At 45.0% G+C, this 18,006-nt stretch overlaps 1 protein-coding gene and 1 pseudogene across 1 annotated transcript; one reads left to right on the top strand and one right to left on the bottom strand.

Moving 5' to 3' along the window:
- Positions 1-1,852: 1,852 nt before the first annotated feature.
- CCDC184 (coiled-coil domain containing 184) lies at positions 1,853-4,681 on the bottom strand. Its single transcript, XM_025402229.1, has one exon. It carries the CDS (start codon positions 3,655-3,657, stop codon positions 3,073-3,075), a length of 585 nt encoding a protein of 194 aa, XP_025258014.1. The 5' UTR covers positions 3,658-4,681; the 3' UTR covers positions 1,853-3,072.
- A 12,480-nt stretch (positions 4,682-17,161) lies between these two features.
- On the top strand, positions 17,162-17,968 carry LOC112635319 (annotated as a pseudogene).
- The last annotated feature ends 38 nt before the right edge of the window (positions 17,969-18,006 follow it).

Genomic DNA, 18,006 nt, shown 5'->3' with positions numbered 1-18,006 from the left:
GATTCCTCTCTGAAGATCCAAATAAAAGAGCAATTAGCAAAGTGGTTCCATCTAGGGCTTTTTAAGTCACACAGACCTGGGTTTAAGTCCTGGCTCTGCCAAGTACTAGCCTGTGACCCTGAGTGTCTTAGACTCTGTTTCTGAACTGTTATATGAAAATAATAATAGTACCTATTTCATAGGGCTGTTGGGAGATAAAATTGGGTACAGTGTCTGGCACATAGTAGATGCTCAATAAATGACAGTTATTATTGTTTTTCTTAGTGCCTACTGCTGGAACTATAATAGGAACCTATCTCTCAGTCCTCAGGGACACTTTCCCACTTATATACTTTAGCAGCTCTCTCTAGGGCCCCCAATACACATTCTCCAGTCACTGCATAACTCAAGATTCCTCTGGCCAGCCTATGTGTTCAGGGCTGGCTGCCCCCAAGACGTTTTTGGCCCGTAGTTACATGACATTCATGATGACCCTTTCATTTATGATGAAAAGGTCCATGCTAGCTTAGGAATCTCACCATTCCCCTTTCCTTAGCTCCATCTAATTCTAAATAACTAGAATTCTGTAGATAGAATCAGATAAGTAGAATTAGATAGAATACCTAATATCTAATTCTAAAGAAGGATAAGGGATCTTTTGTTTTTTTGTCTTTTTTGAGACAAAGTTTCACTCTTGATGCCCAGGCTGGAGTGCAATGGCACAATCTTGGCTCACCACAGCCTCCGCCTCCCGGGTTCAAGTGATTCTCCTGCCTCAGCCTCCCGAGTAGCTGGGATTACAGGCATGTGCCACCACGCCTGACTAATTTTGTATTTTTAGTAGAGACGCAGCTTCTCCATGTTGGTCAGGCTGGTCTCGAACTCCTGACCACAGGTGATCCACCCGCCTTGGCCTCCCAAAGCGCTGGGATTACAGTTGTGAGCTACTGCGCCCAGCCTCAAGGATTCTTTGGATAGGAAAAGATTATATAAAAAGAAAGTTTCTAGAGCCTTCTGTGGGTAGCTTTGTTTTCCCAGAGGAGCCAGTCACCACCCCCCCCCCCCCACTCCAATAAAACTATAAGGAAACTAACATTTGCACAAGACTTATTAGGAGTCCTATATATTTTTTTCCCCAACAACTTTTTGTTCCCATTTTACATATCCAGAAACTAAGCCTTGAGCACTCAATTCAGTGTTGGAACTGAGATTTAAGTCCAGATCTGTGTCTTTAGTGCTGTCTCTTTCCACCACTCCGCAGCTACCAGCAGCAAGAAAACACACACACACACACACACACACACACACACACACACACGGCACCCTAGCTCATTCTGCTCTCAGATTTTGTTCAGGGTCTCCATTGCCCAAGGGAGTAGACTAGAGCTGTCAGTCAAGCCCTCTGGGGAACACCTTCCCCGGGTTCTCCACTAGAGGCCTGAGGCAGTTATTATGGTTTCCCTTTGTGATGTGTCACTCTATTTCCAGAGATCCCAGGTAATCCCTCCAGAACAATACCACCACCCCACTCCCTCCACGGAACAGGTGCAGTACCTGCCATTCCAGGACGCAGATTTGGATATCATCTCCCAGGGGCCAGATGCTTCACTGAAAAGTCTCCTGCACATTTGGAGTTCTGGCTACTAAAAACTCATGTTAGCATGGGAGTCTCAACACTTACCACCTCCTTCCCCAGGGCAGCTTGAGGTCAAGGTTCAGTACAGAAGGGAAAGCAGGCGGAGCTGGCAATGCCTGTCCCAACCAGGACAGGAACAGTCAACTCCTTGAACTGGAGGCAAGGAGAGAGGAGGGAAGGTATGGTCCCTGCAGTTTCCACTAAGCCCAACCCTGATATCCCTCTAGTATCAGTCAGCAAGGAGGGGAGATGACGCCTTTTTATTAAGGTTAACACCAAGGAAAGTATTGAGAAAGAATACACAAAGGAGGGGGAGGGCACACAAAGTCACCACTTGAGGAGGTGGGAGGGCGGCACATCAGTAAAAGAACCTCAGGACAGCCACATGCTCCATGCCCTGGTTGGGAGAAGAGGGAGGGAAAAGCGTCATGATAGCTTGGAGCTCATAGAAGGGTCTGAAGCCCCCTGAACCTAACATCAGAGCCACAAGCCCTGCCCCTGAGGGCTCACACACTACTACACAAGTAGACACACATAACACACACAAGACATTATGAAGGCAACACCGAGAGGCAGCGGGCAGGGACATATTGACAGAAAAAGGAACTGAAGTTAAGCAGGTGTAGCCAGGAGAGACAGTTTTTGGCTGCGGCCCCGAGTCCCTCAAATGTCCCCTAAATCTGGGCTGCTGCTGAGCACCCCCGAGTCTCTGCCTGTGAACCGGGCTCTTTGTTCTGTAAGCCCCAGTGAGTGGAAAAGCAATCCCAGATGAAGTCAGTGACAAGGCAGGATCCGCTCTGCATGCAAAATCCTAGAGGTTGAGCTATTATGTCTTCATGCACATTCATAGCCAGCTCCTCCCAGCCCAGGGGCCCTTGGAACCCCATTCACCCAGATTCCTAGGGCTGCAGTTCCCTCCTCAAGCTTCCTTTACCAATCAGCAGCCGCAGAGATCTGTGAGGGGGAGAGGCTTCTGCAGAGCACTGAATATCTTGGATTTCAGCAGAAGGGTAAATTTCCTGTTGCCAGAACAGAATACCCCCAATTCCTTAATTTCTAGGTAAATTGTTAGAGATTATTTGCCATGGTCCTAGATAAGTCCTTTTTCAGAATAGAAAAAGCAGAATTTTATTTACACATTTCAGGGGTTCTCCTGTTGTCTGGGGAGGGGGAAAGGACAGGATAGGGATGGATGGGAGTCCAGAGATGGGCGCTTCCTCTCCCGGAGCCTCACCTTTCCGCAGTTTGCTATAATTCGCTTAGTTGGGCAGAAAGAATTCTTGATGCTCCCAAAGTCCTTCACCCTACAAATCCTTCCTCGAGGGAGTCTCTCTCTGCCTGACCCACAAGAGCAGCTGTCCAAGGGAAGCATGCCGCACCGCGCCGTTCAGTCCCCTCGCGTCATGCACTCGGAAACCCAAAGACAGCCCGAGAAGGTAGTGCCCCACGGAGTCCCCTCACAGGGAGGCCTCGCCCTCCAGTTGCAGCAGGGTAATGTCGGGCATGTCAAGGGGCTCCATAGGTGGCCCGTCCCCCGCAAGGAGACCAGCACAGGGACTCTCGGGACGCTCACAGTGACTGGTGGGTGTGGCGGGGCTGGGCATCTCCTTCTCTTCTTCCTCGTCCTCCTCGTCCTCGGGATCGCGACCCAGTAAGCCGCTGTCCCCAATTCCAGGTGAAGGAGTCTCCGCCTCTTGGGGGTCGCTCGGGAAGCTCCCCTTGCCGCTGACCACGCCCAAGCCGCCCTGGCGGGGCGCAGTGGTCATAATCTGGCACATGGAGACGATGGCTCGCTGGTTGGCGCACACGTCGTCCGAGAGCACCTGGATGTGCGAGGCCTGCTCGTCCAGGGCCCCCCTCATGGCCCTCACGTCCTCAAACAGGGCTTGCAGCTGGGCTTTCAGGTGCTCCATCAGTTCCTTCATGCCGCCGTTGTACTCCCCGGAGATCACGTCCCCCACGGCCGGCACGGTGGACACCTCCAGGGGCGCCGGCATGTCGCCGCCGTCCTTGGTCATGATCTCCAGCAGACCGTCCTCCATTGAGTGGCAGAAGCGGGTGGCGGCGGCTCTGGGTCGCGTCCAGCCCGGCCTCCGGGGTGGGGGAGGGGGTGGAGGGGGAGAGGTCCCGGGAGGGGTAGGGAGGAGCGGAGGGAAGCAGAGGCTCCCGAGACTGGCTGGGAGCGGACGTGAGAGACGAGTCCTGGGCAGAGGGCGCGGGCAGGGTCGCGGGCAGGGTCGCGGGAGGCCGAGAAGAGGCGGCGGGACGAGAACCCGGAGAGGGTCCCAGAGCCGGCGTCTCTTGGGCTCGCCCCGGGACGAAAGTGCCCTGCCCTGCCTCACCTCCCGGATTGCGCCCGTGTCAGCGCCGCCCTCTGGGCGCCACAAGCAGAGAGCGCCTGCCGGTTCCGTGGGTCACAGACGCGCTCGCAGAGGGGTCCGGGTCCGGGCTGAGGCCAGCGGCGCGTAGCACTCGGGACTCCCCCAGGCCATTAACTGGCAGCGCCCGCGAGTGTGGCAGCAGCAGCTGGGGCCGGTCTCCCGGCGGCGCCGCGGATGCTCCTCTGTTTCCAAGGCGACGCACGGCACGTAAATGACGTGTGTCTCCATGGTAACCAGGAAGTGGAGAAGAAAAAGGGAGGATGGCTGGAAGCTGCAGTGGGGCTGTGGAGTCTGGACTAGCGAGGTGGGGGGAGGAGAGGGGACGCTGCAGTGGCTTCGGCCGAGGCTGGAAAGAGTGTGTGGTTGCAATGTTTAATAGGGAAGCATGAGAGAGCCGTTTGCTGCATAAACCTCCAAGTCCGGGAGAGATCGTCCCTCCCCTAGCCGGGTTATGAGACCCAGCGCGACTGCCCTGGAAGGATTTTTCCAGCCCGCATTCCTTTCTCAGAGGATGGCGCTAAAGTCGAGTCCTGCCTCCCTGTCCTCCAGCGGTGCGCAGGAAAGCGGAGAGGGTAGAGAAGCTGATGCTAATCATCCCAGAGTTGAGCTGGGGCACGGTGGCGCTCTGGAGCCGGCCCCACCGGGCCTGGCGGTGCAGAGGCAGGAGGAGGAGGGCACTACGGAGGTTTCTGCAGTAAATCAGCCCTCTCGCTATAGAAATCACCGGAGCTGGGAAAGGATGAGACTCCCTCCTTTACGAGACCCTACCGCTCCTACCCAGGTCCCTGGGAGTATGTCCCGGATGGGGAGGCCAAGTACTTAAGTTTTGGCAATGAAAGCTCCATAAGGGCAGAGATTTTTGTCTCCCCTGCATCCTTCATCACAGAATCCCCAGCTCCTAAAATACTGCCTGGCACCTAGTATGTAGACGCTTAATATAGTTATTGAATGAATAACAAAAACCACCAAGTCCCATGCTCTCATCCGGAACTCTCCAAGCCAAACGTAGTGGGTTTTAGGAGACCTGAATTCAGTTTCGTTTCTGCCACTTATTCATTCAGAGACCTTGGCCACATCATTTTCCTCATCTGTTAGGGAATTGAACTGGATAGTCTATAATATTATTTCTAATTCAGAATAACACTCTGCATCATCTCACAGGTGAAAAGGTAAACTGTTGACGGTTGCATGGAGGGGATGGATGGGATGACTGTGTGTTAGAGTAATTCCCGCTCTCTCTTTCAGTGCCCAAGTTCAGACATACACTGAGTATCCACAACCTTTGTGACAACCCCTTTCCCTATTTAAGGGGTGGAGCAGGAAGGGCGGAGGAAGAAAAACATTGTCTTTAATATATGTAGATGATTCCAGATTGAGAAGGAATCAGTACCTGGGCAGAGCACATTAATAATGACCCTAGGAAATTAGGGAAGCCAAGTGATCAGAAACCAAAAATGAAGTTCACAAGAATAAATCTGGGGAAGAGAAACCATATTACTTCAAGATAGAGAAGAACTAGGGAAAGGTGTTTTGTAGACTGGCGGTTCAGTTACAGCAAATGTGTTACCTTTGGGTTTCCCTGATTATGTGGTTGGTGATGAAGAGTGAGACTGGCACAGGGAAACTTTTGTGACACTAGAGGACTGTTTGGCCTATACCAATCTTACTGCTATTAAAATAGAAACAAGTGGGGACTATCCTAAATGGCCAGGAGCAGAATGTTTAAATAAACTAAGGCAAAATTGCTCATATATAAAGTATTATGCAGCCATTAGAAATTTGATTTCCCAAAACAAATATATGAACAAATTTTTAAAACACAGTATTGTATTTTCTGAAACTAATGATTCAATCCTATTTGCTTGCTTATTTCTTCCTTCATTCTACAGATTTCCAGCACCCTCATCTTGGTTAGGACTCCTACCTCTACTATGTACCCCGTAAGTGGTAATGACACCTTCAGTTACTCCTGAAACTCTGGCTCAGGAGAGGACAGAAATGTTTTTCCTTGGTTTCCATAAGCACAACTGAAGTGGGCTGGTATTTACAAAGAGACTTTATTAACAACTATAGGAAAATTAGAAATAGAGACAGGACACATGAAAACAACTGAGCTTACACAGCATTAGTTTCTGATTATACTACAGCAAGCATGTTCTCAGGGCTTATGGGTTCAACCCTGCTTTCATCCTTCCCAGGAGAGCTCAGCTATAGCCAGAAAAGACTGTCATGGCTTTCAGGCTTTCTGTCTGGGTCTGTTACTTTACATCTCTTGACAAGCACTTCACATGGAAAATTTCGTCTTGCCAGTTCAGGCATATCCCTGCCTTCTACCTACAAAGAGTGACTCTGTCCCAGTGGGGGACCTCTCATCTTTGAAATCCCATAAGCTTACATTAAGCATAGCCCCCATACAGGAGGAGCTGTGGCATGTCATCATACAAGGCCTTTTGCCACTATTGTTGAGGATACCATTTATGTCAAGGCTTTCAGCATAAGATTACATCATGCTGTCCAGAGGTGCTGGCTATGAAGTCCACTGAGAGTACAAGGGATCTGAGCCCAGAGGGAGGGGAAATTATTGGAGAAGCACAAAAGACCATGGGAAACATATGCAGAGATCAAGCAGTGTGGCTGGTCCAGTCAAGTTCCAGGTCAAACATTTGAGAGTCAAGGGTAGGTGGGAACTGGGGGAGTGGACCAGTAGCAGAATTTGAAAATATAGGAAGGTGACTGGGTACGGTGGCTCATGCCTGTAATCCCAGCACTGTGGGAGGCTGAGGTGGGTGGATCACTTGAGATCAGTAGTTTGAGACCAGCCTGGTCAACACGGTGAAACCTGTCTCTACTAAAAACACGAAAATTAGCTGGGCATGGTGGTGGGCACCCGTAATCCCAGCTACTCCAGAGGCTGAGGCAGGAGAATTGCTCAAACTCGGGAGGCAGAGGTTGCAGTGAGCCAAGATCACGCCACTGCACTCCAGCCTGAGTGACAGAGCGAGACTTCATCTCGAAAAAAAAAAGAAAGAAAAAGAAAAGAAAAGAAAAAGAAAGAAAGAAAAAAGAAAGGAAAAGAAAATAAAAGAAAAAGAAAATATAGGAAGGAGACATTGGTGTGTCTGATAGAAAACCAGATCATTTCAGGAACTCTGTGTGAAAATGAGACAAGGTAGAAAGGTCTAGTCTCAGGAAAATACGGAGAACAGTGGCAGAGCCTCAGTCAGCTAGCCGGGTTACAGGCCTGGGCCCTCTGGATCCCTGTGCCCTATAGTTAGTTGCATGGGTCCATTTCTAAGCAAAAGGGGGCCAGATGTGTACCCCAGCTATCCTACTAGAATATTCAGAGCAACTGCCACATAATAAGAGAATATAACCCCTACACAGCTTCTGCTTCCTGCTTTTCTATTGTCCTCTGGGAATCACCTTAGCTGTTCTCTTTCTTCATCCCACTGTCATCAGTCTGTGGTGGGGAGAGACCCTCATGCTGCCGACATACAGGTTTCCATCAGGTGCACCTAGTTTCAAACATCATATTCTCACTAAAATTGGGATTCAGAAGAGGCTCTGCCATTTACCTCTGTCTAGTATCTAGTATATCTCTAGTTTATACTTTATATGGCTGGTATATTTTTTGCACTATAAATCCGATAATGCTGGCTAGACTCAGTTCTAGAGCAATGATCTAAAACAAGGTACAGTTGACTGCTGTACCTTAGGCCCCAAATCCCAGACAATATCCCCCAAGTATAACTTTTATGAAGCTGAGCTGCTTTGTGGCCCATGGCAGCGTGATATCACATTCAAAAGAAACATATCCAATCGCCAAAAGCATTAAAAAGCAATTTAGATTTTTATTACAGTCTCTGGGAAAACTCTAAAGGTGTTTACATTCTTAGTGCACAGCAAAACATCTGAAACTTGTCTTCCTTCCTTCTCTATTTGTTCCACACATTATGGCATAGCTGTTGCTGCTGGTCTCTCTCCTTTCTCCCCAAACACCCTCAAACTTTCTCTCAAGCCTGACCCTTGCTTTCTCACTCCCTGGCTCTCTTCACTTCTTGGATGTATTCTTTTTCTCTTCTCCAAGAAGAAGCTTCCTGTCCTTCTCACGTAAATCAGGCCAAGCTTATTTTAGCTCTTTTGATTCTGTCCTTTATTCCCCCAATCTGCATGAGTACTGAGAACTCCAGCTATCAATTACAGAGGTCTTCTCAGAGCATACAAAAGATGGAGAGGCTGAGAATATTTGCATTGTTGTGGGTTTTGCCTGTCACATAGACTAGTTTTTCTCAGCACCAGAGAGTGGTTTACCTGGCATTACAGCCAATCTGCTTTGTTCATCTCCCCGACGTTCGCACAGCAAAATGAACATGGTGGTTTGCAAAAACTCTAGGCCTGTATGAGCCTCTGACTGGAGAGGTGATCCAACTGTCCACAACCTCAAGATTATTTAGCGTCATAGACATGGTCATGTGGTGAGCCACCTACCCACACCTCATGTAAGGTCTGAACTACACTTCCAGTTGCTTGCTCTGTGACCTCAAACTGTTTTTAGGAGTCTTTAAGGCCACCCCTAACCCCTTATTTCTCTTCCATATTAACTTTACTCAGAGCAAGAATTCCAGGGGACCTTCCAACTTCTCATGCAATATGAATCTCCACTGACAATAACCCTCCATTCCAATTAAACCTGTTTTGCCAGTGTCATCCCATCTCCCCTTTCTGCACTGCCCCCTGCAGCAGCTTCTCTTAGATCAACACTTGCAGAGGCTTTTCCCCCTCTCGGTGCATATTCAAACATGTATTCGGTGTCACTGTGATGTCACCAGTTCCAACCCAAGTCTCTAGGTAACTGGCCATGGACACAGAAGCATATGGAACGCCAGAGCCACCAATGATCCCTGGTGCATGGCCTTAAGCACCTTCCATCTTCTCCATAAATTATTTTGCCCCTAGAAAGTTGCCATTTTTGCAACAGCTCAGAGCCTGATTTGGCCCCAAATCAGGCACTGATAGTGCTGCACCACCCAAAAAAGCAATTTCTAGTTCAATGGGGGCAATTTTGTTTGATCAATTGCCTCTCCCAGAGTATCAGTCCAATTTGAAGGAAATCATGTCCAAATATTTATGGTAGGATAGGGACTATGGTATGTGTGCCATAAACTTCCCTTTCATTAAAGATATTTTTAGGAATTTAATGTCCCTCATAGCTGACTTATGCAAACTTTCAGGCCCTTCCTTGCCTGTCATATCTTGAGGAAGCCTGTGCTATCTATCCTACGTAATTCTACAAAACTTTGTAGGCCTCACTCTTACTAATACATCTAGTTATAGTAAGTCCATCTCTCTCAGAGGCCCCCCAAATAGTGTCAAAAGTTATTTCTAACACATTCTCAAGGACCAGCAAGGCACTATCAGTTATAGTTTAGCAGCCACTACAAGGGTGCATTCTGTTTCCATTGCCCAGACACAAATGGAGACTATACTAGTATTTGTGAAGATACCATGGACAGGGACCCCAAAATGTAATCCATGTCTTCAAAGAACTGTAGAAGTGCTAGATCTTAGGCAAAAGTGAGGAGAAGGACCCTTTCTCCCAACTTTTTCACCTAGAACCCTGAGGCTCCTATTTTAAGAAGTCTTGCATGAAAATAGCTCCATCTTCTATGGTTGACCACAGTTCATAGGCACAATGCCTGCTCTTTTGTTTGTTTTAAGGCACCAGGATTACTTTCATCCTGGATCTCTAATCCTTTTCTTTGCTTTATTCTTCTCCACACCAGTTATCAATATCTGTTATCCTGTATTTTTGCTTATTTATTTTATGTATTATTTATTTATCTTTTACTCCCAACTAGGGTGTAAGATCCATTAGGGCAGGGGGTTTGTTTTCTTCACTGCCATGTCTAGCACCTTGAATAGTGCCTGGCACATGGTAGATGCTTAATAAATATGTGTTGAATAGATGAATCTCCAACTCTGCCTTTTCTTCAAGAACACTTTAGCTTTTTCAGTTTCAACCATCTACTTTGGTAACCTACGGCTTATGGTCACACTATTAAGTGGCCTTGTTGGTGGCCTTTCTTGAACAAAGGAATACTTACTTCAGAGACAAATGGAAGTCTCCATTTCTTACAAAATAGAAAAGTGCTTGCAGCTTTGAAATGACAGCTGTCACCTACCCACCCCTCTAACCTCCCTTGGCATATTCCACCACTATCCCCATCAAAGTCTCAAAGATACCAGGCCAAGTTTTGTCAGAACTCAGGCTCAAAGAAATGCACGTTCTCTGCTCCCCTCAGCATTATCAGGGAATGGGATGATGTCAAGCTTGTATCTTCATACTGCATATTAAGGAGAACTCCTGATTTATATTCTTATTCTGCTGGAGGCAGCCTCAAAAAAAAGTACCCTGTTTCTGGTTGTAAGAGTAGTAGCCAACTGAGAAAGGGACATTATGAACATAGAGATTACTATGCTTTAAATCTAGTGTACCTCTTCTCTTCATATTCCTAAACTGGTAGACTATGGTGATTTAGGTTAGTGTTAGCACCGAGTTACACGTTTTACTATAATAAAATTGAGTCCTTTTTGTCCCTTGCTGCCTGCTTTCCTTGCTTCTGTTCTAAAACCAAACCAAACAAAAACTCCCCACATTGATCAAACATATAACAAAAGATATATAAGGATCAGCCTTCCCAGGATAATAAAACTAAATTAAAACCAAACAGCAAACACGGATCGGAAAAATAATATTCCAGAAATTGAGGTTAGTCTCTAAACAACCTAAGTGAGACATTTTTAGTAAGGTCTTGTTATTCTCCACAGTGTTGCCTGGGTCTCTAAGACACAGAAGGGAACGGTATGTGAGATTGACTGGTAATTGCCTGGATCAAATGAATTAAACCGGGATAGATTCTTCTCAGAGGATGATCCCGAGTCACATATCCAATCTCCTGTTCATCCCAGTTCATCCATCGCCATATCACACACTGGCTTCCAGCTGCTTCTTACACTATTAAAAACAAATTCCCTCTTACCAAAGGCATTAGAAGCTTTTGCTCCTCATTAGAACAATGAGTATCATCCAAGACACCTCCAGGTGTATTAAATAATAAACTGCTCACAATTTCACATTATTCACATTGAAATCACTGATGTTTAAATTGCAGGGAGATCTGTGGGACATAAGCTTCTCTGGTTCATACTTGTGGACTTAAACTAGTGTGTTAGGGGAGATTCTCTTCCTGGAAAGGAGAGATTGTGGAGAAAGATTCTAAGAGATGGAGATAATGTAATTTGAAACTTACTGCCGTAATTTGAGATCTAAGACCTAATGGAAGAAAGCAAATAGTCAACAAGCTCCAGCCTGGGCGGCACATCAAGTATTTTAATGTAATGCAACTGACATTTCAGAAGAGCCATGGGCTAAGAAAGTATATTTAAAAATATGGCCGGGCGCAGTGGCTCACGCCTGTAATCCCAGCACTTTGGGAGGCGGAGTCGGGTGGATCACCTGAGGTCAGGAGTTTGTGACCATCCTGGCTAACATGGTGAAACCCCGTCTCTACTAAAAATACAAAAAATTAGCCAGGTATGGTGGCAGACGCCTGTAGTCCTAGCTACTTGGGAGGCTGAGGCAGGAGAATGGTGTGAACCTGGGAGGCGGAGCTTGCAGTGAGCGGAGATAGAGCCACTGCACTCCAGCCTGGGCGACAAGACCAAAACTCCATCTCAAAAGAAAGAAAGAAAGTATATTTTTAAATAATGGGTAAGCCTGGGCACAGCGGTTCATGTTTGTAACCCCAGCACTGTGGGAGGCTGAGACGGGTGGATCACGAGGTCAGGAGTTGGAGACCGACCTGGTCAACATGTTGAAACCCAGTCTCTACTAAAAATACAAAAATTAGCCAGGCATGGTTGTGGGTGCCTGTAATCTCAGCTACTAAGGAGGCTGAGGCAGGAGAATCGCTTGAACCTGGAAGTGGAGATTGCAGTGAGCCAAGATTGTGCCACTGCACTCCAGCCAGGGAGAGAGAGTGAGGGTCCATCTCAAAAATAAATAATAACAAACAAAAAGCTAACATTTTTCCAAATTTGAAAGCTCAATAAAATCCAGGCAGAATAAACAAATAAACCCATTCCATGCACATCATAACCAAGTTGCTACAAACCAAGCATAAAGAAAAAAATTCTAAAAGCAGCCAGATGAAAAAGATACATTATAGGCCAGGTGCTGTTGCTCATGCCTGTAATCCCAGCACTTTGGGAGGCCGAGGCAGGCGGATCACCCGAGGTTGGGAGTTTGAGACCAGCCTGACCCACATGGAGAAACTCTGTCTCTACTAAAAATAAAAAATTAGTGGGCGTGGTGGTGCATGCCTATAATTCCAGCTACTCAGGAGTCTGAGGCAGGAGAGTTGCTTGAACTTGGGAGGCAGAGGTTGCAGTGAGCCGAGATCATGCCATTGCACTCCAGCCTGGGCAACAAGAGTGAAACTCTGTCACAAAGAAAAGAAAGAAAGAAGAAAGAAAGAAAGAAAGAAAGAAAGAAAGAAAGAAAGAAAGAAAGAAAGAAAGAAAGAAAGAAAAGAAAGAGAGAAAAAGAAGGAAGGAAGCAAGGAAAGAAGGAAGGAAGGAAGGAAAGAAGGAAGGAAGGAAGGAAGGAAAGAAAGAAAGGGAAGGAAGGAAAGAGAGAGAGAGAGAGAAAGACAGAGAGAGAGACATATTACATACACAGCAGGGGTTGGCAAACTATGACCCCTGGGTCAAATCTAGATTACTTCTTATTTCTGCAAAAACAAGTTTTAGTGGAACACAGCCATACACACTCATTTATGTATTTGCTATGGCTGTTTCTGTGTTACAATGGCAGAGCTGGTAGTTGCAACAGAGACCATATGGCTTGCAAAACCTAAAAGATTTACTGTATGGACGTTTACAGAAAAGTTCGTCATCCCTGATGTAGAGGAATAAAAAAATAAGGCCAGCAGATTTCTTATAAAAGCTGTGTAAAGTGAAAGACAAGATTGAGCCAGAATTTTTTCTACCTCACAAAAATGTCTTTCAAAAATAAAGGTGAAATAAAGACTTAAAAATACCAACAAAGGTGAAGTGTTAAAGGAAGTTCTTCAGGCGGAAGAAAAATAATAACAAAAATTTGATCAATATAAAAAGATAAAGAGTGTGAGAAGTGATAAATATAAGCAAAATAGTTAAAATATTTTCTCACTATTTATTTATTTAAAAAAGAGTCTTGCTCTGTCACCGAGGCTAGCGTACAATGGTGCAATCATGACTCACTTCAGCCTCAACCTCCCAGGCTCAAACAATCCTCCTCCCTCAGCCTCCCTGGTAGCTGGCACTAGAGGTGTGTGCCACCATGCCCGGCTAATTTTTGTATTTTTTTTTTTGTAAGAACGGGGTTTCACCATGTTGCCCAGGCTGGTCTTGAACTCCTGGGCTCCAGTGATTCTCCCACCTTGGCCTCCCAAAGTGCTGGGATTACAGACGTAAGCCACTGCACCCAGCCTCTCACTTTTTGATCTCTTGAAAAAATAAATGACTATTTAAAGTAGAAATAATAAATATCCAGTTGGGTTTTAGCATACGTAGAAGCAGTATGTATGACAAAAACAATAAAAAACATAAGGGAGAAACTGAAAGTAAATTGCTATAAGATTTTTACACTATTTGAAAGTAGACTATGATATGTTACAGGTGTGTATTGTAAATCCTAGAGCCGCAGTGTCCAATCTGCTAGCCTCTAGACACAGGTAGCAGAGGAATAGTCTTACAGGCAGGAGATAGCAAGGGCCTGAGTATGGCATTGCTTGGGGAAATAGGGAGAAAGAAAAGGATTAGAGAAGCATCTGTGGTTATTAAGAGACTGTGGTAATCTTCCTATTGTGAAAAACATGCAATCATTTCAGGATTCATTCAACTTTTGGTTTGGAGTTAAAATGTGGGTGGTAGAATTGCTGAAATAGCACCGAGCTGGTCTCAGGGATATGTAAATCTGTTTCTTCCCAAGCTAAACTCAGACAAGTAAGACTCTCTTCTGGTATTTAAGGCTTCCTGGAGAGGAGATGCAGGCTCCTTCCTCTCTCACACATCCATCACTCTCAAACTTTTAAAGAAATCTAACCTAAATGCCTCATCCTGCATATTGACCTCACAGTGGAAGTGGGAATAATGCTAGTTTGTCTCAGAGTTAAAAATCCTTTGAGAAGTTCTTTCTAGCTTTTCCTTCTCTCACAGTGAGCTCCAGCCTGGGCGACAGAGCAAGACTCTGTCTCAAAAAAAAAAAAATTGATACTCCTAATTTTATTCAATATTAAACTTTAAAATTTGTGCCACATTATTGAAGTATTACTTACTTTGACCTACAAGAATTGTATAGTTAAACTAAACATAATTTAAAAATAAAACTATTTACTTAAAATAATATAATTCTCCTTTAGTAAAGGTAGCTTTATATAAAGAGTTTGGCTTCAAACTGTCATTGCTGTTTATTGCTGGATGAAATTCCTCTCTTTGGCCTTCATTCTCCAGAAACAGGCATATTTCAAATCATATTTAAATTAATAATTTGCAACAAGTTCCTGATGTTTTACAATTCTTTCACACTTGTGGAAATTCTTCCAAACGCATTAAGCAATACTACTTTTTGTCTGGTTAGATGGAATTCCTAATTGGGCCCACTTTCTGGCACGTGTGTTATCAATTTCTCTGAAAACAAGATCTTGAGAGCAGTGCCAAATCCTGAGCCTAAAGCTTTCCCCACGGTTGACATTTAAACCAACCAATGCAATCCCTATTTTTTGAAACACTTCTATAATGCAGCCTAAAATCTGTCTTTCGTTACTTTGCTGCTTTTTCCATCTCAAGCCAAAAACATTTTAAAAAGAATTCCATTGGCCGGGCGCGGCAGCTCACGCCTGTAATCCCAGCACTTTGGGAGGCCAAGGCGGACGGATCACGAGGTCAGGAGATTGAGACCATCCTGACTAACGTGGTGAAACACCATCTCTACTAAAAAATACAAAAAATTAGCCGGGCGTGGTGGTGGGCACCTGTAGTCCCAGCTACTCAGGAGGCTGAGGCAGGAGAATGGCATGAACCTGGGAGGCAGACCTTGCAGTGAGCCAAGATCATGCCACTGCACTCTAGCCTGGGCAACAGAGCGAGACTCCATTTCAAAAAAAGAAAAGAAAAAAAAAAAGAATTCCATCAAAATACAAAAGAAATGATTTGACTTCCTAAAATATTTCCAGAAATAACTTTTTGTTTTCTGAATCTTGAATAGCTGAAAATCTGGATGCTCAGAGAGTGGTTGCATTTTAGATTAAAATTAAGGCCTTATATATTCAGCGTCAGGGTGTGCCGTATGACATCAGCTTCACAGACATTGTCTGAGGAGTCATCTTGTTTGGTCCACTGAAGAATAGTCTTTTGTGTTTTCCAGCTCAGAGATTTATCCACAGATCCAAGTTGTTCAGCTTGTCCATAGTCTTCAGTGAGATTATTGGCATCTTCAGAACACTTGTAGCTTGCAGTTTAAACACTAGATGTTTACTTATTTGATTTCACATTTTTATTGCTTCTTACACTAAACTTGCTTTATCTTATAAAATACACAAAATAGTTTTACAATACCACTATTAGAATAATAAAATTACAGAATGAAACTTAAGAGTTCTTTGTAGTTTGTGTTGATCCTAGAATATATTTCACTAAGAAAAGACAAAGTCTTGTGTTTAAAAGTCATTTGAAATAAATCTTTCTTTTTGGTTATGTTATCAACCTTGTAAACAGCTTTATTTCACTTGCTTCAGTTTTAGGGATTGTTCTTTTTTCTCTTTTTGGTTTAACTTAATTTTTGAATATATTAAATGATTATATGATTCTAAAGTTGAAACTACATAAAAAGGTATACTCAGCTGTATCTCCTTTCCATTCCTTTTTTTTTTTTTTTTTTGTGATGGAGTCTCACTTTGTTGCCCAGGCGAGAGTGCAGTGGTGCAATCTCAGCTCATTGCAACCTCCACCTCCCAGGATCAAGTGATTCTCCTGCCTCAGCCTCCCGAGTATCTGGGATTACAGGCGTGCACCAACATGTTCAGCTAATTTTGTATTTTTAGTAAAGGTGGGATTTCACCATGTTGGCCAGGTTGGTCTCGAACTCCTGACTTCAGGTGATCCGCTCACTTCGGCCTCCCAAAGTGTTGGGATTACAGGCATGAGCCACTGTGCTGGCCTCTCCCTTCCATTTTCATCCATTTTCCTTCCCTACTCTGTGTAGATAACCACTTTTATTAGTTTTATATTTACTAGTCTTTTGTTGCTTTTATCTTTCCAATGCTTCATTTTGCACTAAAGTAGCTTCTCATAAAATATTATGGCTATCATTCTAGAGCAACACATACAGATATACCTCATGTTTATGGGTTCATAGTACTCCACTATATACTACAGTTTAACCACTCAACTGCTCCCCTATTGATGGATATTTGGGGAATTTCTAGACTTTTGTCACTCAAATACCACAATGAATACTAACCTTGTGTTTATAATATTTCAAATTTGTACAGAAGTACTTTTAGTGTAGAGTCCCCAGAAATATCATTGCTGGGTTAAAGGACAAATTAATCCATTTGCAATGTTGCTAGATCGTACTAAATTTCCCTCCTTAAGGACTGTATCACTCTATACTTCTACCAGTAGCATATCACTGTGTCTCTTTTCCCTATAGCTTTAGCAATAAAATGTACTCTCAAACTTTTGAATTTTTGCCAACACAATAAGAAATGCTGTTTCAATGTAATGTAATTTGCCTTTCTTTTTTGAGTAAGTTGTGCATGTTTTACTATTTTAAGGGCCACTTGCATAAATTATTTCTATCTGTTCATGTCTTGGGCTCATTTTTCTACTGGATCTGTGTCGTTTTATTTCTCAGAGCTCTTGCATATTAGGGAGATTACTTTTTATTCTGTGGTAAAAATTGCAATTGTTTTGTCCAGTGACTCATTTGTCTTTGGCTTTGCTTATGGTATTTGGGCCATACATTTTTTTTAAAAAAAATATGTAATAGAATTTGGTGGCTGGAGAATTCATGTGTAGATCAGAGTGGAAGCAGGTGTGAGAGGGTCCAGCAGAAGAAAACATGGCAGCCAAGGTGTTTGAGTCCATCAGCAAGTATGGCCTGGCCTTAGCTGTTGCAGGAGGCCTAGTGAACTCTGCCTTACATAATATGGATGCTGGGCACAGAGCTGTCATCTTTGACCGATTCCGTGGAGTACAGGACATTGTGGTAGGGGAAGGGACTCACTTTCTCATCCCATGGGTACAGAAACCGATTATCTTTGACTGCCTTTCTCCACCACGTCATGTACCAGACATCACTGGTAGCAAAGATTTACAGAATGTCAACATCACACTGCGTATCCTCTTCCGGCCCGTCGCTAGCCAGCTTTCTGCATCTTCACCAGCATTGGAGAGGACTATGATGAGAGTGTGCTGCTGTCCATCAAGACAGAGATCCTCAAGTCAGTGGTGGCTGGCTTTGATGCTGGAGAAGTAATCACCTAGAGAGAGTTGGTCTCCAGGCAGGTGAGTAACTACCTTATGGAGCGAGCAGCCACCTTTGGGCTCATCCTGGACGATGTGTCCTTGACACATCTGACCTTCGGGAAGGAATTCACAGAAGGGTTGGAAGCCAAACAGGTGGCTCATCAGGAAACAGAGAGGGCCAGATTTGTGGTGGAAAAAACCGAGCAGCAGAAAAAGGCAGCTATCATCTCTGCTGAGGGCGATTCCAAGGCAGCCGAGCTGATTGCCAACTCATTGGCCACCGCAGGAGACGGCCTGAGCTGCGCAAGGTGGAAGCTGCGGAGCGTAACAGCTCTCATGCTCTGGGAACATAATCTATCTGCCAGTGGAGCAGACTGTGCTCCTCCAGCTGCCCCAGTGAGGGCCCGCTCACCCTGTCTGCACCTCCGCGGGCCAACT

Source organism: Theropithecus gelada, chromosome 11, assembly GCF_003255815.1.
Source record: "Theropithecus gelada isolate Dixy chromosome 11, Tgel_1.0, whole genome shotgun sequence".
Classification (NCBI taxonomy): Eukaryota; Metazoa; Chordata; class Mammalia; order Primates; family Cercopithecidae; genus Theropithecus; species Theropithecus gelada.
Note: the sequence above shows the minus strand (reverse complement) of the source record. Positions and strands in the feature narration are given on the sequence as shown.